Source organism: Microcaecilia unicolor, chromosome 6, assembly GCF_901765095.1.
Source record: "Microcaecilia unicolor chromosome 6, aMicUni1.1, whole genome shotgun sequence".
Lineage (NCBI taxonomy): Eukaryota > Metazoa > Chordata > Amphibia > Gymnophiona > Siphonopidae > Microcaecilia > Microcaecilia unicolor.
Genome location: NC_044036.1, coordinates 64,448,957 through 64,472,806, shown reverse-complemented (window position 1 = coordinate 64,472,806; position 23,850 = coordinate 64,448,957). Strand labels below are relative to the sequence as shown.

General features: G+C 42.2%; 1 protein-coding gene across 4 annotated transcripts in view; it reads left to right on the top strand.

The window, feature by feature from the left end:
- Positions 1 to 23,850, top strand: part of ODF2L (outer dense fiber of sperm tails 2 like) — a 179,350-nt gene that overhangs the window by 141,175 nt on the left and 14,325 nt on the right. For all 4 annotated transcript variants that reach the window (XM_030207203.1, XM_030207204.1, XM_030207202.1 and 1 more), the window contains 2 exons: positions 8,127 to 8,212; positions 12,704 to 12,866. In XM_030207203.1, coding sequence (XP_030063063.1) covers positions 8,127 to 8,212; positions 12,704 to 12,866 — 249 coding nt within the window. The remainder of the gene's footprint in view (positions 1 to 8,126; positions 8,213 to 12,703; positions 12,867 to 23,850) is intronic.

Sequence of the window (23,850 nt, the reverse complement as noted above, 5' to 3'; positions counted from 1 at the left end):
GCTGTATGTCAGCTGCAGGTATTATGGCCATTCTGAACAAAGCAAGCAGCTCAAAGGAGTAGCCTAGGGGTTACTGCCGTGAATTGTGAACCAAGGGGCCTATGTTCAAGTCCCACTTTTAACTCTTTTGTGTTTTTTTTTTTTATAATTCTGAGCCTTCCAGAAACACAAAAATACTTATAGTACTTTAATATATGACACTTGCAAGCCTGAAGACTATTGAAGTGGTGTACATTCAGGTACTGTTGGTATTTTTCAGGACTTGGACGGATCCCATTCATAAGAGCCGGCTCTGTGGGAGCTGTGGGTGCTTGAGCACCCCCAATATTGAGAAAATTCCATGTATATGTCCAGGGAGGGGTTATTTCCATTGGGATTAGCACCCCTAATAATTTTGAAAAGTTGGCTCCTATGATCCCATTTACAACAACAACAAAAAAGTTATAGTGGGACTGTATCCCTTGACTTACAGTCCACTGCACTAACCATTAGGCTACTCCTCACATCGGGAAGCAGCTGCAGGGCAGGCAATGTGGTGGAGAACAGCGCTGGAGGAAGGCTTCTGCTGGCGGGGCTTGTGGATCCCTGCCAGCCAAACCAGAGGCCCCGAAGACGAACCCAGTTTGGAATCCTGTGTCTGCTCCTCCCCAGCCTCTAAGGGGGGCCCGGCACTGGAATGTCTCTCTCCTACTCATGTCAGGACCCAGGTGATTGCATTAATGCGATCACCCGGGTCCCGTCAGAAGCAGGAGAGAGACAGACCCCGGCGCTGGGCCCGTCTTGGAGGCCTGGCCCATGGGAATTTTGCCCCCCTTGGCAGCCCTGTTTTAACCCAGCAAATCACCGCAGAGCTGCACACATCTGCTCAATCAGCTATCTTGCCCTGTGGTACACTCTTGTCTGGTTTCTCCTCAGAGGCCTGTCTGATATGGGTGTCCCTACTGTATAGCCCTCTGAGTCGTCAAACCATACAAGCCCCTCCACCACAACAAGGTGGTGTCCTTTCGGAGGGGAGCCCTTATTCTATACAGGGTGCTCAACGTTAATAGAATAGGGGCTCAGCATGCAAGTCGCAGCTAACTGTGGGTGCAGATTCATTCCTCATAAAAGCTAGTGTAATTTCCATGCCCAAAGTTGGGCACAGATGGCTATTATTTTGTAATACCATGCCTAACTTCTTGGACCGCCGCTGACCTGCACATGCCCCTCATATGGGCACAGTTGTTAGAGAAGTGCGCAGATTTCAGATTTGTGCATAACCCCTAATTTTTTCCAGTTAGTGCCTGTTAGTACTAATTTATTGGTATTGCCAATTAGCAACAATTAATTTGTGTGTAGATTTCAGATCCATGTGCAAATTCTGGCACCCAACTCTGGGCAACCTATATAGAATCCTGGGATTAATGTGTGCAGTAAAACATTTTTTTCAATAATCTGTCACACTATTAGGACCCTTTTACTAAATTGTGTTAATTTATTGCATTAGAGTACAGTAACTGCTAAATCTAACATGCGGTAAGTGCAACTATTGGAAAGGGATGACTTGCATGTCCGTTGAAGGTCCTGCATTAAAATGTCCATTAGTGCACAGTACCCTGGTTACAGTGCAGATGCACTTAGTGCCTCCTATTTAGGAAGGGGTAGGTGAGCTTGCACTAACTGCACAATTGTCAGATTGTGGTATGTGCTGTATGCCAACTACAGTATAGTCGCCATACTAGAAAATTGGCCTTTTTCTGGCTGTGATAAAAATGGCTTTAGTGTGTGCAAAAAACCTGCATATGGGCATGTTAAGGCGATGTTGTACTGCAGCTTAGTAAAAGGACCTTGTACTTTGTTCAGGTAGTCTCATGTTGAAATTACATTACCTTTCCAAGGGTGTTTTAACAGACTTAGCACACGCTAACAAATTAGTGTGCATTAAGTGTCATGCAGCCAATAGGTATACAGGAGGCTGTGTGGCCTTTAACATGCACTAATCATTACTTATCATCTTAGTAAAAGGACCCCCCAAGCATATTGCTTTATGTATATGAGAATTTGCAGAGTGCTAGGTGCAAAAATCTAAGTAAAAGAGATGGTAAGGCTTTGAAATTAAGCAGACTTCATCATTTCTAGCAAAAAAAATAAATTACCTTATTCTCCCCCCTGTTTACTAAAGCTTAGCTTGAGTTATCTGCAGCAGGGCCCATTTTATTCCTGTGGGCTGTGCTGCAGATAACGCAAGCTAAACTTTAGTAAACAACCCCCTTTATCTAAGATTTGTTTCTCTTTTGCCTATAATTTGGAAATATATAAACCGCATTGGTGTTATATGATGAAAGGTGATCAACAAATTAAGGGCCTCTTTTATCAAGCCATGCAAGTGGCTCCAGGTGCGTAATGCTGACAAAGACCATTCACTTTAAATGGACTCCATTGGCATTGCTGTATAGGAACCTCTAGCGCAGCTTGCTCAAAGAGGCCCTAAAACAGGTCAAAAATGAGAAAATCAACAAGAGAACCAATGAAAACTGCTATTTTCTTTGCCACTGCACATGCACATTTTTTCTCAACAAGCTCTTTGAGGACTGGAATAATGGATTTTCAGCAATCATTAATTGGCCACAAGGTTATAAAACTGTTCAAAAAGTTACCTGTAGATATATTGTTTAGGAGAACGTTCTAAGTAGATTACGAGCTATGGACGTAATCTACTTAGATTTCAGCAAAGCTTTTGACACGGTTCCCCACAGGAGGCTCTTAAATAAACTGGAGGGGCTGAAGATAGGACCCGAAGTGGTGAACTGGATTAGGAACTGGTTGACGGACAGACGCCAGAGGGTGGTGGTGAATGGAATTCGCTCGGAGGAGCGAAAGGTAAGTAGTGGAGTGCCTCAAGGATCGGTGCTGGGGCCGATTCTGTTCAATATATTTGTGAGTGACATTGCCGAAGGGTTAGAAGGTAAAGTTTGCCTATTTGCGGATGATACTAAGATCTGTAACAGAGTGGACACCCCGGAGGGAGTGGAAAACATGAAAAAGGACATACGGAAGCTAGAAGAATGGTCTTAAGATTTGGCAATTAAAATTCAATGCGAAGAAATGCAAAGTGATGCACTTAGGAAGTAGAAATCCACGGGAGACGTATGTGTTAGGCGGGGAGAGTCTGATAGGTACGGGCGGAGAGAGGGATCTTGGGGTGATAGTATCTGAGGATTTGAAGGCGACGAAACAGTGTGACAAGGCGGTGGCAGTAGCTAGAAGGTTATTAGGCTGTATAAAGAGAGGTGTGACCAGCAGAAGAAAGGGGGTGTTGATGCCCCTGTATAAGTCGTTGGTGAGGCCCCACCTGGAGTATTGTGTTCAGTTTTGGAGGCCGTATCTTGTTAAGGATGTAAAAAGAATTGAAGCGGTGCAAAGAAAAGCTACGAGAATGGTATGGGATTTGCGTTACAAGACGTATGAGGAGAGACTTGCTGAACTAAACATGTATACTCTGGAGGAAAGGAGAAACATGGGTGATATGATACAGACATTCAAATATTTGAAAGGTATTAATCCGCAAACAAATCTTTTCCGGAGATGGGAAGGTGGTAGAACGAGAGGACATGAAATGAGATTGAAGGGGGGCAGACTCAAGAAAAATGTCAGGAAGTATTTTTTCACGGAGAGAGTAGTGGATGCTTGGAATGCCCTCCCGCAGGAGGTGGTGGAAATGAAAACGGTAACGGAATTCAAACATGTGTGGGATAAGCATAAAGGAATCCTGTGCCGAAGGAATGGATCCTCAGGAGCTTAGTCAAGATCGGGAGGCGGGGCTGGTGGTTGGGAGGCGGGGATAGGGCTGGGCAGACTTGTACGGTCTGTGCCAGAGCCGGTGGTGGGAAGCGGGACTGGTGGTTGGGAGGCGGGGATAGTGCTGGACAGACTTGTACGGTCTGTGCCAGAGCCGGGGTTGGGAGGCAGGGCTGGGGAGGTGAGGATAGTGCTGGGCAGACTTATACGGTATGTGCCTGTGCCAGAGCCGGTGGTTGGGAGGTGGGGCTGGTGGTTGGGAGGCGGGGATAGTGCGGGGCAGACTTATACGGTCTGTGCCCTGAAGAGCATAGGTACAAATCAAAGTAGGGTATACACAAAAAGCAGCAAATATGAGTTATCTTGTTGGGCAGACTGGATGGACCGTGCAGGTCTTTTTCTGCCGTCATCTACTATGTTACTATGTTCAGACTGCTTTGAGACAAAGTCCCTGGGTGTTTTTTATCCATGAACTTTGCATTAAATTTTAGAGATTTATGCACACATTTTTTTTCTTCAAAACTTGCATGAGTCGGTCTTTGTGTTGGTAGTTGATAGCTCTTATAAGGAAAATAATGCATGTAGACTTGAAAATATAATCTGTAAATGTTGTTCTTGGATCCTGCCCAAAATATGGTCTTGGGAACATCTCATCTAAGTGCAGCTGAAGGTGCACATGTTCTGTAACATGGCATATACACCCCCCTGTTTACTACCTATAGGAGTCTGATCTGGACTGTTCAAGTTTATTAGATATTTGATATACTGCCCATCATAAAATGTCTGAGTGGTTTACAAAATCAAATACTAAAACAAGAGAAGATTCCAAGGTTGAGATAAAAAAAAATAAGGATAGGTAGATGGAGATGGGGAAGGAGGGAATGAAACTACAATAATTGATAGGAAAAAGGGTATAGGAGGTAAAGAAAGGGGGGACATCATTTACAGGCTTGCCTGGGAGTAGTCACCCTAATAGAGGATGAAGGAAGAAATAAAAATAATTGAATTAACTTACATAACTACCCTACCCTAATCTCTCCCTTCCTTCTTCTCTCTTCCCTTACTTAACTATGCACAATACTACTGTATTTAAGATCCTGGAATGACAATGTTAACATAACCATGAAAGCCACTTTGAGCCTGCAAATAGGTGGGAAAATGTGGGATACAAATGCAATAAATAAATAAATAAATAAGCGTAGAATTTCACTCCTTAAATCTGCCTGAGGATGTCTGCAGAATGTTGCTTGCTTCCAGGAAAGATTCTACTAAGAGATGTTATTCTTTCAAATGGAGGAGGTTTGCAATCTGGTGTGAGGGCAAAGCCCTAGATCCTCTTACTTGCTGTACACAAAAAGTGCTTGAATTCCTCCTGCACCTCTCCGAGTCTGGTTTGAAAACCAACTGTATCTCAGTGTAATCCGTGCTCACCATCTACGTGTGTGTGTGGGGAGGGGGGTTAAGCCCATCTCTGTATAGCCTCTGGTTGTTCGATTCATGAGTGGGTTGTTGTTGACAAAACCTCCGGTCAAACCTTTTGTCATGTCATGGGATCTTAACGTCATTCTCGCCCAGCTGATGAAAGCTCCTTTTGAGCCACTGGATTCCTGTCATCTGAAGTATCTGACCTGGAATGCTGTATTTTTGGTAGCAGTCACTTCAGCTCTTAGAGTCAGTGAGCTTCAGGCCCTAGTAGCTGATCCACCTTATACTAAGTTTCATCACAACAGAGTAGTTCTTTCAACACACCCTTCCTTGGATTGCTGCTGCTGTTTGGTTGTGTGTTCTGCTTGTGCAGTAGACTGTCTTCTGTTTGTTTCTGGATTTCTATCTTAACCAGTCAATTGTTCTGCCAACATTTTCCCAAAACCTCTTGCCCATCCTGGTAAAAATGCACTGCATATCTCAGACTGAAAGTGAGCCTTACCTTCTATTTGGAGCAGACTAAAGCCCATAGACAGTCCACCCAGCTTTTTGTTTCTTTTAACCCAAACAGGATGGGAGTAGCATCGCCAAACACACTCTTTCCAATTGGCTACCAGATTGCATCTCTTTCACTTATGCCCAGGCTGGGCTGACTCTTGAGGTTCATGTATCAGTTTATAATGTTAGAGCCAAGGTGCCTACTTGAGATCAGTCTCCATTGAGGAGATTTGCAAAGCTGTGACCTGGTCTTCAGTCCACATATTCACATCTCACTACTGCCTTAAGCAGGACACCTGATGTGATAGCCGGTTCAGTCAGACAGTGCTGCAGAATTTGGTGTCTAGAATCCAACTCCACCCTCCTAGTCCCAGTTTTGTTCTGTTCCAGGCTGCACCTTCACCGTTTGTATGTCATTTGTATACAGTTTCAGTTTAATTGACTTCAAGGCCTTGACGTTTCAAGTCCCTATTGTCCTAGCATTGTTGTTTTCAGTGAGCCTGGTAGCTAGGAATTCCCTCCTGTGAGAATACATTGGGCCTGCTTGTCCTTGGAGAAAGTGAAGTTACTCACCTGTAGCAGGTGTTCTTTGAGGACAGCAGGCCCAGTATTCTCACATACACTCCCTCCTCCCCTTGGAGTTGTCTTCTTTTGCTATTTCATAAGACTGAGGTGCCCATGCTTACGCATCGGGTGAGAAGACACCAGCACATGTGTGGTGAGATACTGCCAGAACTTTCTTAAAGCTATGCATGCTAGGCAGCGTCTGCACCAGGCTGTGTTGGATGACACCAAATATGAGAATACTGGGTCTGCTGGCCTCGGAGAACATCTGCTACAGGTGAATAACTTTGCTTACTCTTTTGACAGGCAGGATAATGCAGCCACCTTGTCAACAGAGAAAGACTGAGGACCACAACCTTTCAGTAGAAGGAGACAAAAGAGGCTGGTGCACCCAAAATTACAGAATAAAAATTAAAAAAAAAACTGCACTAAATAAAAGAACAAACAAAGGTCTATATAAAACCTTTTGCCTTGATATTAAAAGCCTCCTGCCTTGTTAAATCATCTGGGCATGCCTATCTGCTGATATTCAGTAGCACTTAACTGGATAGTGCTGTTGAAAATCAGCTCTAACCAACCTTACACTGTCCAGTTAGTGCCAAGGTGATCTGTGAGCAGAACCTTGGCAAAACCAGTACTTAACTGGTTAGCAGCTATAGTTAGCAACTAAAGTTAGGACAGCAAACTGATTTTCCTAACTTTAGTCACTGACCTAACTGGGTAATTTCTGGGTAGCAGCATCTGGGTTTCTGGTGCCACCTCCCTTTCCTGCGATCTGGATTCCCTCCCCCCCCCCCTCCCATCCCCAACTCCAGGAAGCTCCAGACCAGATCCCACACCAACCCACCCACCACCATAGGCCCCTATACCTTGTATAGCCACAGTGGTCTAGGGGGTCCTACAGGCAGAATCAGTTCCCACTCGCTCCTGCCAGTTGCAGCTCCTTTTTCAAAATGGCCATCTCAACTCTAGAAACAACCTCCTAGTGCAGAATGAAGCAAACGCTTTGTTTCTGGGAATATGTGGAAGAGCTTTCCTGCATCCCGACGCTGTCAGTGATATCACCAACATGTGAGGACTTCTCTGTTGCTGTCTATGGAGAATACCTACTACACTTAATTAACTTGGTTATCTCCCATTGAGAGCAGATGTTGACTACAGATGTCTCAACCACACAGGGTGTATGACAGGCATAAGGTGGTGGCACCAAGGTTTCAGGCATGAGCTGTTACTTCTTATCTCACAGATAATAGAATTACACTAGTGGTTTTATGCTGACAGGGACATCATGCCGCTAGGAGAATATATCTTGACTTCTTTTTAGAGGAATGCTTAAGTGAGATGTGCTTAGGTTTAGCTGAACTATGCTTCTTGCTGCATGCATGTCCTTTCAGAATTTTTCCCTTTGCTGTATGAGTCTTTGAGGAGAGTACTGCTTCTCTGACACCTGTAGTATGACTATATTATCCTGCTGTCTACAGAGAACCTCCATAACAGGTAAGCAAATCCACTTTATAATGCTACTAAAAGTACGTGTGTCTTGGAAACCCATACTTAGAGTTTTAGCCAAGCTGAGAAGAATAGTTTTCAGAAAATTAATTTACCTTGCATGTTCTGAATTATTAACATTTTTGTAATATGTTTGCATTGTGGGCATATATCCTACAAGTAGAACATACTGTGAGTGGTCAAACTGTGCAGTCTACTTTAAAGCTCCTTGATTTGATAGCAGTTTGCAAGCATTTCTATATGAAGGAGAGAAATGACTGGGGTTGTTGACAAGTTGATCCTAGTAATTTGCAACATTTTAGCTCCTTGCAATGTAAAATTGCAAATTAATCATTTTTCTTGTTTTTTTCTAGGTTGATGCCAACAATTTGATTTTGGATAATCAGTCTTGGCTAAAAGAAAATGCACAAATTCAGAGGAAACTTGTTCAGCTCAACCAGTAGGTCTAACAACTGAATATGAAATCAATCTTCTTTCCAAGAGAACAGTTCAGCCCCCCCCCCCCCCCCCCCCCACACACACACACAGAGCTTATTTAACCATTCATTTATATAAACTAATCCAGGACCTATATTTGGAATATTTCTTATTATCTAGCTAGGCAAATTGATAGATCTATAGAAACATAAGAACATAACACATGCCATGCTAGGTCAGCCCAACAGTCCATCAAGCTCAATAGTAGTCAATCCAAGCTTCAAGTAGGCAGCAGGGTCCCAAGGAGTAGAATTATTCCTTTTTGTTCATTTCCATGGATGAGTGGTGGCTTAACAGTAAATGTAAACCCAGCTGTTCTAGCTGCTGTCTACAATGATTTCCACGGCTCAATTGTGTATTGAGTGAAAAAATATTTTGATTTGTTTTAAATGTGCTATGTATTCATTTCATGGTATGTCCAGTCTTATTGCTAATTGAAATGATAAACAACTGTTCCCTGTTTACTTGTTCCACCTCACTCATGATTTTATAAACCATGATATCCCTTCTCAGCCATCTCTTCTCTAGCTGAAGGCCATCTACCCTATTTAGCCTTTCTTCAGAAGGGAGCCATTCCATTCCCTTTATCATTTTGACTGTCTTTCTCTATACCTTTTCTAATTTCACTATATATTTTTGACATGGGACAACCACAACTGCATAAGAGTGCTTAATCTGCAGTCACACAATCAGTAAAGAGGCATTAAGATACGCTTGCCTATTATTCTTCTTCATTTCTTTCATAATAATTCTTAATATTTATTTGCTTTTTTAACTGAACTAAGCATTTGAATGCATTGTCCATTGTGACTACACAATTCCAGAAAAGGATCTTGAAGTCACTGTGTAGAGAATACTTTGGAATCCTCAGTTTATTGTGCTGCGGCAGTCCAAGAAGTGGGAAAAGTATGTAGATCGTGGCTTTGAAAAGTCATGTGCATGTAAATGCATGTGTGTGTGTTTAGGGGGGTGTTGGTGAGTATTTATGTGCTAATATGTATGTGCTTTCTGTGTGTTTGTCATCAGGAAATGAGAGGGGAAAAGAGTCTGAAAAATGCAGTTCCCTAATCAATATATTACAGTCAGTCAGTATATGAATACTGCAGCTGTTAGAACATCTCTCACAGAAATATATTGGAACATTTTTGGAGAGGATTAATTTCTCTTCTGCACCCTCCTTCCCCCCAACACCATCACATGTACATGCAGAAACTTCACTTGTACCGTAGAGAATGACATGGGGACAGGGACACTTGGTTAACCACTAGGCCACTACTAGCAGATTGCTAACAGAGAGGATGGTAGAGATTAGCCATGTCTGCTGCCTGGAGAGGGGTTACTAATGCTGCTTACCTGTAGTATGGAAAAAGATAGTGTGCACAGGCACTTTTGAGGTTTTTCTTTTCTGGTTTGTTGTGTTGTTGAATACAGAACACTTCTAAGAAAAGTGGGCAGGAGAGAGGTAATTGTAGAAGTCTGTGCTATTGAGCTAATGTTTCTTGTGAACAACACAGCTGCTCCTGAATAGAAAAACAAAGCACTTGTGGGAAGAAGTCAAACTAGCTGGGATCAAAGGGAGAAGGACTCCATAAGTGGAGCTTAGTGACAATGATTTACAGCTGCCAACCTATAGAAACTCTTTATTAGCATGGACTTAACCCGGGGGTTATATTGAATTGGAGCTATGATTCTAAGCTTCCCTTTCTAAGAATAAAATACATTTTTGTTGAATGTTTAAGAGCAAGTTGTATTAACCTTTCTATGTGGACAGCAGGGGAGGGATCAATCCTCCTAGGAGATGCAGGCGTAGCCAGGTCATCATCACATGCCTGGAAGGAAGAAGTGCAGCTGGTGGCAAAGCATCACAATATAGATATAGATATATATATGTATACACACACACACACTTATTTATTTAAGTATTTATATTCTATCTACAACCTAAGTGGCTCACAGTAGAACATAAACAAACGGTTGCACTGACAACTGCCTCTGAATTTCCTAATTAGCCAAAATAAATCTCTTACAATGGTCAAATAAATAAAAACAAACATACATACATGATATATAGAGATTGATAGATATAGATGTGTGGATTGTATCTCCCCATCAGTAGATGAAGGCAGGGAACACTTACAATTCTGTGACATCACCACCAGTACAAAGAACTCGCCAGTATTTCTCTGCCTCCAGCAGATGATGCAGGTGGACTAGAATAAGTTGTTTCTTCAAGCCTGATGCCTAGTTGTGGCCTATAGCACCGTTGGCCAAATCCCTTGACTGTATGAGCTCTCAGAGATTGGTCTGTGGACCTTTGCAATGATTGGACACCAGGAGGGTTTTCTTTCTGAGAATTTCAAATCTCAACTTTCGAGCCTTGTCTTGATGAGTTAGTCATGGCAGCAGTCCTGTAGGAATACAGAGTCCCAACTTGAAGATCCAATAGCATTCTCAATCCAATAAAATTGCACTAATGTCCCATCTGTGGCCTAAAGCCCCTACTACATCTAGAAGCAGTCAAGTGGGGCTATAGCCAGTGGGAGCCTCTGGGAATCCCAAGCCTTGACCTTTGCTTTTTGGGGCCACTGCTGCCAAGAGATGAGTATTTTCTGACTTTTCTTTATTTGATGCTCCTCCTCTTGTTCTCCTCTGTGGGCCCCTCCTCACACCTCAATGCTCAGTATTCCCCCACCAAGCCATGATTAGAGGGGAGTATGGCCTCAGATACCTCTATTTTAGATTTGGAGCTCTTTTTCACAAAGTTTATCCTCTTCAATGTCTTCCGAGGCAGCTATTGGATTCCCAGGCAGTGGGAATCCATGCATGATTCCAGCAACAGGGGAATCATGCATGGATTCCCCTGTTGCTGGATCCATTGTCCCCTAGATGATTCCTTGTGGATTTTCAGGCAGATACCAGTACACAGGGAAGAGAGATCTTTACACCCCTAATTGAGATCACCCACCTTCTGTACAGGTCTCTGCAAGGGGATATCACACAATAGAAATAAGAGCTACAGTTAGGTTCTTTGGTAGATCATCCATTTGTCTGGCCAACATTAGGGCAGGACATGCCCACTGGGTCCTGTCATCTCTTTATCAGAGAACCTCCATGCAGGTGGGCTGGTTTGAGAGTCACCAATCTGTTGGGTAGTAGTATGTTCAAAAAAGGAAAGAAATGAGCTAGAGGACTGGAGTGGTGAAATCCCTTGTGACCAGCTGAATATCAACCCCTTTCTTTTTCTGCATGTTTGGTTTAGGCCAAATATATTCCTTGAGCTCCTGTCCAGGGAACTTTTGCCTCCATTGAGTTATGTGATTTCAATGTGGCTATTTTTCCAGACAGTTTGCCCCAGAAGAAGACCCCCTAACACCTTCAAAAGGTGATCGTGGTGCAACAGGACCATATCATAGATATCTGTTCTTAGTGCCTGCAATGTCTGGGACCTGACCATGATCCCTCTCAGTGTATTCTCTCTACAGATGTCAAAGAGAGAGATTCAGGGTAGAGAAAAGCAATGTGAGAAGTTCTGACCCCCTTAAGGAGGCTGTGACAGGGCTGGAGAAGGATGGATGCGCTTGGGGGGAGTGTTCTTCCAAGGGGGGCTTTCATGAGGCGGATGAATGCCCTTGAGGTTGGAGAGGATTATTGGAGAGGGATACGTGCTTGGGTGGGGGGGGGGGGGGTTGAGCGCCATGGCGGGTAAGTCACACAGGGCACAATTATAGCTTGCTATGGCCCTGCATTTAATATGTTCCCAACTACTCGCTAGGGAGTCTTCCAAATCACTGGCACAACTGCCTGCTCTAGAGAAACTACTTTCCCTTGTTTTCAGCTCCGGTCTGTAATCTGCTCCTCTCACTTAGCCGGGTTAGGCTCTCTAGTTATCTCTGCCAAGAAATGACCTTGGGGTTTTGGGATGCACCATGGAACGATACAAGGGCATTATAGTATTTTCGGTCTTATTCACCATCCCTTTCCTAATAATTGCACCAGGAAGTAAATTAAGCAGAATTGATGTGTGTTAGAGCCTGAGGTCCCTGTTTACAAAGGCACGCTAGCATTTTTACCATGTGCTAAAAGTTAGTGTGCACTAACCGTGTAGTTGCCTATAATATTCCTATGGGTATCTACATGATTAGCTTAATGGTTAGTGCAGCAGACTTTGAACCTGGAGAACTGAGCTCAGTTCCCACTGCCACTCCTTGTGACTCTGGGGAAGTCACTTAAACCTCCATTGCCCCAGGTACAAATAAGTACCTGTATATACTATGTAAACCACTTTGAACATAGTTGCAAAAAACCATAGAAAGACAGTACATCAAATCCCATTCCCTTTCCCTTTGTAAACAGGGCCCTTTACTTGTTATATTCTGGTTTTACTTTTTATTATATATTTTTATTTGTCATAATACATTCCATGTTTAATATTATTTTATCTGTGTGAGAATAGAAAATTTGAAAAAATGGTTAAATTGAATCAGGAACTTGAAGGCAAGCTAGCAAATCAAGAAAAGGATCTTCATCACAGTGCAGTGCAACTGGAAGAAAAATCAAAAGAATGTTCTGACTTAACCAATCTTCTTGAAGCTGCAGTGAATGAAGGAAAGAGACAGGTATACCATGTTTCTCTTAAACTTTCAGTAACATGTAGTTTTGCAAATATCATCTCTATGTATTCCTTTAGAGAAAATGTAAAAATATTGTAGCTTTGATGTCTTTGATGTTTAAAAACCTATTGGGGAATGTGCATCATTAATTTTAACATGAATTTGATTTTAAATAGTTGCCTTTCCACATCTCTGCTCAAGGTTAGTTACAATCCAGCTACAATAGGTAGTTCCCTGCCTCAGAGAGGGTTTACAGTCTGATAACTGGGAAATGGTAGGGAGGGAGCAAAGTGCCTTGCCTAAAAGCAGAGCCTTAGTGGGCGATAAATGATTTGGTTGGTTTAGTTATCAGCTTGTTGATCGAACCAGTAGACCCTTGCTGGTAAATAGACAGTGGTAACTATTCTCCTTTTTTGGTAAACTGGATGCTTGACAGTAGCTTGATAATTACTTAAACTATAATAAAAATTGAAAGCTGATGAAAAAATTAAGAGCCTTATTTACTAATGTGCCTTAATGTGATTTAATCAAATAACTTATATAGGTCACTCTAACCTCATTCGTTGGCGAAGGTTGTCAACAAGTCACAGTTGTTTGAGCGTTGGGTTAATGCAAGTTAATACAAATCCCATAATTGTCAATGGGGTCTATTTACTAATATAAAGGGCAATTCTATAACTAGGCACTCATGTGCCCATTTGCATGTGCAGATGTAGGGAAAAAGTAGCACTTATGTGCATAAACATTCTGAACACTATTGTATAAGGACATGTAGCCACAATTGCAAGGGGAACATACATGCGGGCAAAGATCGAACATGGCAGGGCTCCCAGTTTTGTATATAGCTTACAGAATACTGTTACCTATGCATGCCCTTGCCACATTTGGGTGCCCACAGTTACAGCAGTTCTGTGGTATAATGGCGGGTGCCTAAATGTAAGGTGCTTTGATACCAGGTTATGCCAGTATCAGAATCTTGTCATCCAGATGATGTCATAGAATAGGCTATCACTATACGGCGTCAGGGTGCTGGAGGTGCCCACTTATAGAATTGCCTCATAAGTGTATAAATTGGCACCAGCATAAATTAATGGCTATAGCACACATTAATGCACATTAGTAAATGAGGCCCTAAGTTCTATATTATACCAACCTTGTATTTATTTTTTTATTTAATTTGATCGCACATAATCAGAAAATGTTTCTAGGTCAAGTTAGTAGAAGTTTTATTCTTTGCACAGCCAGATGATGTTACCCACACATGTAACTGATTATCCTGCTGTCCACAGAACTCTAGTTACAGGTAAGGTAAGGAATTGTGTTATACCTCTAAGTCACTGATCACCGGCATACTGCAAGTATGGGACATTTTTGAGCGGACAACAAACTTCTGTTGACAAGCAGATTGAAATTATTCACACTAGAGAGTGATGTCTTGTGTTTTCCCATAGCTCAGAAAGACTAGAAGTTTTTGTAAGCATGCACAGGAGTTCCCGTGCAGCATCTGTTTTCTCCATCCCCTCAGTCTTTTTTTTTTGTCTGTATTAGCATTTTTATGTGGATCCTTTTCTCTCTTTCTTTTTCTTTAGTACTGCTTCAGCCATCATGTTTTACATGTTTTATTTTCCTTACTCACTGACAGTTCTATTTGTTTTCTGTTTCTTTTCACTTGCATTATCCAAAAAGTACAATTTTGGTGTTAGAATCAAAGGGGCACTTTTACTAAATCTTAGCGTGCGCTAAATTCTAAGAAGCCCATAGGTATATAATGGGCTTCTTAGCATATTTCTAATGTCCATTACCACCCACTAAGCTTTAGTAAAAGGGCCCCAATAGTACTAACACCATTGAGTTCAATTTTGTGGTTGCTGTTTTCTCTCTGGCAGACTACATCCCAGAAAAATGTTTACCATCTGGTGTGAGGGCAAGGCCCTAGATCTTTTCTCTTGTCTTACTCTTTGAGTACTTTGAATACCTTCTACACCTCTCAGAGAGTGGTTTAAAAACCAGCTCTGTAAGGGTTCACCTTAGTGCAATTAGTACTTAACCATCAGTGTATATAGGGTAAACCCATCTCTCTACAACCTCTAGGTGTTCATACAAGATTTGCTTCTGACAAACCCCCCTGACAAACTTCTGATTATGTCCTGGGACCTCAACATTGTCCTCACCCAGCTGATGAAAGCTTCTTTCAAGCTACTTGACTCATGTCAAATGAAGTACCTGACCTGAAAGGTCTTATTTTTGGTGGCAGTCACTTCGGCTTGCAGAGTTAGTGAGCTACAGACCCTAGTAGCTGATCCACCTTACACAAAGTTTCCTCGACCTTCTATCTGGAGGGAACTAAAGCCCATAGACAGTCCACCCAACCATTTGTTTCATTTTACCCAAACAGAATGGAGGCAGCCATTGGTAATCACACTTTATCCATTTGGCCAGCAGACTTCATTTCTTTTATGTATGCTCAGGCTGGATCATGTTACGGCCCACAATGTCAGGGCCATAGCTGCATCGGTAGCTCACTTGAGGGCAGCCTCCACTGATGAGATTTGTAAGGCTGCAACATGGTTTTCAGTCCACACATTCACATCTCACTTCTACCTTGAGCAAAATACCTGATGCGACAGCCAATTTGGTCAAACAGTTGTACAGAGTTTGTTTTGAGTCTAGAATCCAACTCTACCCTTCTAGGCCTATTCTTTTCTTTTCCAGGCTGCACCTTCACAACAGGACAGTTTTTCTTGTTAGTGTTATTGGTTCTGTTATGCCTTGCTATTGCAAGTCCCTGTTAATCATTGTTTGTTGTTTTCAGTAAGCCTGGTAACTAGGGATTTCCATATGTGAGACAACTATGTCCTGCTTATCCTCAGAGAATTCGACGTTACTCAGCTGTAGCAGGTGTTCTCTGAGGACTCCTCTAAGAGTTGAATTCTTTATGCTATTTATCCAACTGTAGGTCTCACACATCAGTCAGGCAGGAAGGCATGTGTGCATGTGCAGTCAGGCCTGTCATAGGCTTCTGGAAAGATCAGTACACTGGGCAGCATCCGCACTGGGGCTCCATAAATAACATCACCCACATGTGAGGATATATGTCCTGCTGTCCTTGGAGAACACCTGCTACAGGATAAACAGGCCATATTCTTACATGTGAGTGACGTCATCCATGTCGCCTGATGGGGAGTATTAAAAAGCTAATATTATTTTAAGAGCTTATACAGGGTCCCCACCCGTGCATGCATGAGTTCCTTCTTGCCTGCCTTGAGAGCGTGGGACCTGCAGTCTCTTCTTATCTGCTGTGAGGAGAGGACACGCTATTCACAGCTCCTCACATCTTCTGGTGTGTGAATCCTTTTTTTGAGCAGTTTGTACCTTCCCTAGATTTTTTTCTCCAATTTTTTCCTTTTTTGTTCTTTTTTCACCTTCCCTTATTGTAGTACGTATTTTTCCCCATTTTAAGTTTTCTTATTTTTTTTCCCCATTTTAAATTTTCTTATTTTTTTTCATGCTCTTTAAGCCCGAGCTTCTGTCAGAACACATACTTTTAATTTTTTCAGGTGCTTTGCCCCTTTTTCAGGCACCATCGAGCTGTTTGATTTGGCCATGGCTGTTTTCCCTTTCATGTCATCGAAGGTTCCCAGTGGCTTTAAGCTCTGTACCCGGTGCAGTAGTCCCATCTCTGGCAAAGACACTCATTCTTGGTGTCTTCAGTGACTGGGGCCTGGAATGGGCATGCATCGAGTGGGTCTCCACCTGCCTCAATACTGACTGCTGTTCAGGGCCCCAGCATCGGACCCAACCCTGAGGCGATGTGAGGATTCAATGTCGTCCTCTTCGGCACCAAGGAACATTGATGACTGGCACCAGTTGAAGGCCAAGAAGCATCAGCATCAATCCCCCTTGACACATGGTGCTGGGAGTTCCGGTGCACCAAGGCAACTCCTGGTCCTCGAGAAGCATCAGTGCCGGCAGGACCGCTCCCCCTCTATACAAGAGGTGTCAATGCGCAGGTCTCCATGCAGCCAGGACCCTGGCACCCATTTTGACCTCTGCAGTTCAGCAGCCTGTTTCTGACCAGACGCCCAGCCTTTCCTGATGACCTCTCTCGAGGAGCACATCTATGAGCATTTGGTGAGGCTTTTACAACAGAGTGCATCGGCATCTGGGGTGCTTGTGGCTGTCATGCCTGTTGCTGCTGCTTCACCAGTCCCTCAGCCTGTGGTGAGGTCTCTGATGCTGGTGCCTTGTTTGGTTCTCATGTCGACATCCGCCTGTGCGGGCACCTCCTTGACATTGGTGGAGGAAGCTTCGCTGGAGTCAAGGGTGGAGCCGACATGATTTCTCTGTATTGAGGCAGGCTCAGTCTCGCCCTTCCATGAGGAATTATTTGGCAACACTGGTGAGAAGAGCTCATGGGAGTCTGATGGGATCCATGGTACTTCTCAGAGGAAGAGTCCTATGGTACCTCATCTGACCCTTCCTATCCTGAGGAAAGAAGAAAATCTACCTGAGAGCCTTTCCTTTTCATCTTTTGTCAGGGAAGCTAGAACCTTGGATTCCTTTGGGTGGAAGATGTATCGGGCCTCTATGCTCCACTCCTGTATTCAGTCTTACCAGCTCTACACAAGCCTACACTTGCAGAACTTGGCGCACAGTCTATCTGATTTGGCAGATTCTCTCCCAAAGGAGTAGGCCAAATCTCTTTGCCAGTTGGTCAAGCATCAGAAGGTGTGTAGAAAGTTCTTGGCCAGGGGCGCATATGACACCTTTAATGTGGCATCCATGATCTCTGTTCATCCTGGTGAAAGCGCACTTCACACCTTGGACTGCAAGCGAGCATTGGCTTTTTACTTGGAGCGGACTAGGCCTTACAGACAGTCCACCCAGCTTTTCATTTTTTTTAATCCCAACAGGATGGGGGTTGCCATCGGGAAATGCACCATTTCCAATTGGCTAGCAGATTGCATTTCATTCACTTATGCCCAGGCTAGGCTGATTCTTGAGGGTCATGTCAAGGCTCAGAATGTCAGAGCTATGGCAGTGTCAGTAGCTCACTTGACATCAGACTCCATTGAAGAAATATGCAAGGCTGCAACGTGGTCTTCAGTCCACACATTTACATCTCATTACTGCCTTGAGCAGGATACCCAACACTATAGTCGGTTTGGATAGACTGTGCTGCATAATGAGTGGAGGAGTGGCCTAGTGGTTAGGCTGGTGGACTTTGGTCCTGAGATTGTAAGCTCTTTGAGCAGGGACTGTCTTTCTTCTATGTTTGTGCAGCGCTGCATACGCCTTGTAGCACTATAGAAATGCTAAATAGTAGTAGTAGTAGTTCGATTCCCACTTCAGGCACAGGCAGCTCCTTGTGACTCTGGGCAAGTCACTTAACCCTCCATTGCCCCATGTAAGCCGCATTGAGCCTGCCATGAGTGGGAAAGCGCGGGGTACAAATGTAACAAAAATAAATAATTTGTTTGGGTCTAGAATCCAACTCCACTCCCCTAGGCCCATTGTGATCTGTTCCAGGCTGCACTCTCACATAGTTGTATGTAATTTCAGATTAATTAGTATTTTGACCTCACCGTTGCGAGGACCAGTTGACCAACGGTTGTTGTTTTTGGTGATCCTGGTAGCTAGGGATTTCCACATGTGAGAATATAGCCTGCTTGTCCTCGGAGAAAGCGAATATACTTACCTGTAGGAAGTATTCTCCAAGAACAGCAGGCCATTCATTCTCACATATCCTCCCACCTCCCCTTGGAGTTGTTTCTGTGCTATAGTATTGTACTGCTGATCCTGTGCTCACGCGCCAAGTGGGATGCCACTTGCAGATGTGCGATGGGGATGCTATGTGTGCTCTTAAGATAATATTAGATTTTTATGCACCGCACCGGGTGTCGTGGATGATGTCACCCACATGTGAGAATGAATGGCCTGCTTTCCTCGGAGAATACCTGCTACAGGTAAGAATCTTCGCTTTATTTGCCATTATCTTCTGTTTCACCAAGACCCAATATCCTTCTTTCTACAAACACTACATATATCCAGTTAACAGACAGATATCGTTTTCCCACTAAAGTTTATCTTACACATCTACAATAATTCAGAATCTGTCTTTTCAGTAAACATCCATCTCTTCAGCCTTTCAGCCAGTTGATCAGCATCCAATTTCAAGGACTCATCCTGCCTAGGTAGAACTCTTGATTTCAGCTAGCTGCATGCAGTAAGTTATCTGGTTTACTTATTTGCAATAAAGATTTGGAAATTTAGAAGAGTGAGTCTTCCTTTGGATTTTGGGCTGGTTTAGATAGCTATTTAATAATGTTAGTTTAGTTTATTAAAAATTTGACATACAGCTTGACCAATAAGATCTCAGCAGTGTATAATTAAAATCCATAAGAAAAAGGAAATAACTACAGAATAATATAAGAAAAATCTAATACCCCACATACATTTGCTTTCAGTCGAGAAAAAAAACATAAAGCAAACACATATAGACCTCAGGAAGGAAGCTTTCAACAATCTGGGATATGGCCTTCAAACACCATGCGGAAAAAGGAAGCCTTTAAACGGGCTTTAAATTTTGTCAAACTTCCTTCAGCTCAAAGGCAGAGCAGGAGTTGGTTCCATGTTATGAGAGCAACATAATAGAATCAGTTCCAGTGATATATTCCACTATTGTCACTACACTCCCTAAGTACATACTTAGACTTGCACAGATATAAAATAAATATGAAAGCAACCTATTCTTTAATAGTTTACTCTTCAAATGTTAAGCATGTGGAAAAAAGTTCCTTAAAAATATAAGCAACTTTTTAAAATTTGCATAAATAGAGACCAGTTTAAATTGCCTTGTAATTCAGTTTTTCTGCTAAAAACCTAAAGCGTATTTAAGGATACTCACCACTAAATGTTGGTGGATTCTTCAGAGAAAAAGAAAACCTGCACATTTGTTCTTATGTTCAAAATATTCCCAAATCACTATGTGCAGGTTCCTAAATAAACCTTGTATATGTAATTAAGAGGTGGAGAAGCCAACATATGTATAGCTGACTGTTAAAGAGTGGCAAACACCCAAATCAGCTGCCTACAGATTTCTGCATGCAGTTACCACTTTCCTGTGGTCAGTGATATAGATAGAGTGCTTGTTGCTATCCTATATTATCATTTATTGTATCTTTTAAGTACAGTTGTAGTTATAATAGGAACACATAGATGCTAAGCTGAGGATATTTTCAAGTGAAAGCAACTGGTTTCTTGGAAAGTTCCACAGTCACTTATGTTGGCAAATAAGACCATCACCCATATTGCGTTTAGACTGCTTACCAAGTTTTAGATTTTGCATTTGAAAGTGAGGGGACAATAATTCAAACAATTTCTCCAGGTAATGTCAGGAATGAATCAGAATAGATAATATTTTCCCAACCAATTCATTGGGCAAAACAAAAATTATCCAGTTAAGTATTGGCATAGTTGGAAGTATACTGGAGTCATCATTAGACTTTAACCAGATACTGCTAAATATCAGCAATGTTTTGGTTAAATGTAGGAATAAAAAGAGGAGTGGGAAATAGACCAGGCGTACCAGAGACATATGAAGAGACTTAAGTCGATTGTAGATAATTTATTAGTGAAGCTTCGACACAGTACCGTGTTTCGGCTGGTAGCCTGCATCAGGAGTCTGTAGGATAAAGTACATGAGCAACTTCTAATGGTAAATAAACGTAAACACAAGAGGATGGGAGAATGTGGTCTTTAAAAAGACCTTTGGATAAAAAATGTGTGAGTTCTAAAAATGAGCTGTCACGTTTAAGGGCAGGCCACACAAATAGCTGTTCTAAAATTAACTGGATAAGCTATCCCAATATACACTTAAACTGGATATTGGGCCATAGATTGTAAACTCTCTTGAGCAGGGACTGTCCTTCCCCATGTTTAAACTTGTACAGCGCTGCGTAACCCTGGCAGCGCTATAGAAATGCTAAGTAGTAGTAGTAGTAGTAAATTATTGGCCCCAGAATGTTTGTCTTGTAGCACTGAAACAGTCTTTTGGAGATTTTATGGCATTGTTAGCAAAAGTGTTTGAAGGTTGCACACATTTTTCAAATAAATTGCTAAAAATATTCTGGTTTTCAAATATGTTTTGATCTCGAGATGTATTCAGTGTTACAATTTTTAAAATCTTCTGGTACTCTAAAACAAATTGATGGATGTGCTACGAGAGATTATCATATTTTTCTTCACAATGTGCAAATAAAAAGATAAGTAAAAGTACCTGAAGTATGCAGTCCAAAATATAATAATGTTGCCAGAAAAATATAGTGTTTTTGTGTTTAACCTTTTTAGGAACAGTGAAGAGAGGGAGGATTGCCAGGGCCAAGTTATGAACTATCACTTTTTCACAAACATAAATACATGAAAACATTCTTTACACTCTTCCTCCACCTTATGCCTACAGAGTGCTGAGGGTGGGACTGAGAATGGAGAATAACTGAAGTAAGGATTTGGAGAGGTGTCGAGAGAATGGGGTTCTTTCTCCCTACCTTTCTCCTACTATCTACCTTCATGATCCTGTCCTTCCATCCCAAGGCCCCCCTACCTATGCTTTTACCAGTAATCCTGGTGCCCTCAAGCCTCAAACACGAATTCTTAGCAGTCCTCAAGACTCTAATGATTAATTCCCTCTTCCTCTCTTCTCCCATAACTCTCCTCTCTCCTGCTTTGGCCAGGTAGGCACAGAACTCTTTGAGCTGAAATAAACTGTTCTCCGCTGCCTTAGGGAATGGGGACAAACTGACTGCTCTGCCTACTCTATTCAGATGGCTTCTTGAGAATGTTCTGGAATGTTATTTATTTTAACTATTTTCTTATCTGTCAATCCATGATCTGCTTTCTCTTCTTGCATGGGTGGGTGGGGGGAGGGAGAAGCATTGTATGCCATCCTCAGTCACTCACTTCTACTCTTCCTCCCTCCACTGCACTCCTTCCCATCCCTTTTCAGTCACCTCACATACAGCCTACTCCCCCACCCACCCACTCTGATTCTCTTACTCATACCTCAAAGTGCTTCCAATCCCCTCATGAAGCACCTTCAAATCTCTTACTCCCTCCCACTTCTCCCCAACACAACATACAGCCCTCCCTCTCTTGCAGTTCTCCCACCTTCACTATTTTCACCTCTTTCCAATTTCTTCACCCATTCTTCTCCTCATGCACTGTAGTCACATAAGAGCATAAGCATTGCCATACTGGGACAAACTGAAGGTCCATCAAGCCCAGTATTCTGTTTACAACAGTGATCAATCCAGGTCACAAGCACCTGGCAAGATCCCAAAAGAGTAAAATAGATTTTATGCTGCTTATCCAAGAAATAAGCAGTGGATTTTCTCAAGTCCATTTTAATAATGGCTTATGGACTTTTATTTTAGGAAATTATCTAAACCTTTTTTAAACCCTGCTAACTGCTTTTACCACATTCTCTGGCATCGAATTCCAGAATTTAATTCCATATTGAGTGAAGAAATATTTTCTCCAGTTTGTTGTAAACTTACTACATAGTAGTTTTCATTGAAAAAAATAAACAGTGATCTTCCCATTCTACTACACTCAGTATTTTATAGACATCATATCTCCCCTCAGCTGTCTCTTCCATGGCGAAGAGCTCTAGCCTCTTTAGCTTTTCCTCATAGGGAAGTCGTCCCATCACCTTTATAATTTTTGTCACCCTTCTCTGTACCTTTTCTAATTCCACTATATTTTGAGATGCGGTGACCAGAACTGCACAGGGTATTTGAGGTGAGGTTGCACTATGGAGTGATACAAAAGCATTATAATATTCTCTTTTTTTCCCCATTCCTTTCCTAATTTTACCTAACATTCTATTTGCTTTTTTTTTGCCATTGCTTCACACTGAGCAGAGGGTTTCAACTTATCATCAACGATAACACCTAGATCCTTTTCCTGGGCAGTGACTCCTAATGAGGACCCTTGCATCATGTAGCTGTAGTTTGTGTTCCTCTTTCCTATAGGCATCACTTTGCACCTGCTCACATTAAATGTCATCTGCCATTTGGATGCCCATTCTCCCAGTCTAGAAGGTCCTCTTGCAATTTTTCATAGTCCTCTTGTGATTTAACAACTTTGAATAACTTTGTGTCATCAGCAAATTTAATTACCTCACTAGTTATTCCCATCTCTAGATCATTTGTAAATATGTTAAAAAGCAGTGGTCCCAGCACAGACCCCTGGGGAACCCCACTGTCTACCTTTATTAAGGGCAGGACTAATGGGGCCTGAAAAGCCAGCTTTATAAGCAGCATTGGGACCAAGAAGCTACACATCAAGTAGTGGAAGAAGCAATGGGCCTGACAGGCATTTACACTTGTCTCTTGTATGGTCCCTCTCCTGGTCTCCTCAATTGTAAAGGGGAATTATGCAAAAATCAAGGCTTTGTGGCTGCTCTGATCTTAGGGTAAGGAGCTCCAATATTTCCAAATCTGCTGTGCTTCTTCAGGAGTTAGGGGACTTGAAGTATTCTATGGACACCCATATTTAGGTGCCTAGTGTATAAAGGAAAGTAGGCACCTGCTTTCCTTTATAGAATACTAACATAACCGAGTATATATGTGTGTGTGTATATATATATATATATGCTGCTTTTTAACATATTTATAAATGATCTAGAGATGGGAGTAACTAGTGAGGTAATTAAATTTGTTGACAACACAAAGTTATTCAAAGTTAGGCGAGAGCATTTACACCAACCATAAAGCCGGTGTAAATGTTCACACCTAAATGTCAGAGATATATGCATAGCTTACAGAGTACAATGTTATACACGTACATATGAGTCCCACTCACATCCTACCCAGACTCTGTCTATGTGAACGCCAAGATATACGTATTTAACAGAATAGCATTTATGTGGAATTTGGCATTTATGCATTCATGTCCACATATACATACTGTATATGTCATTATTCTAAAC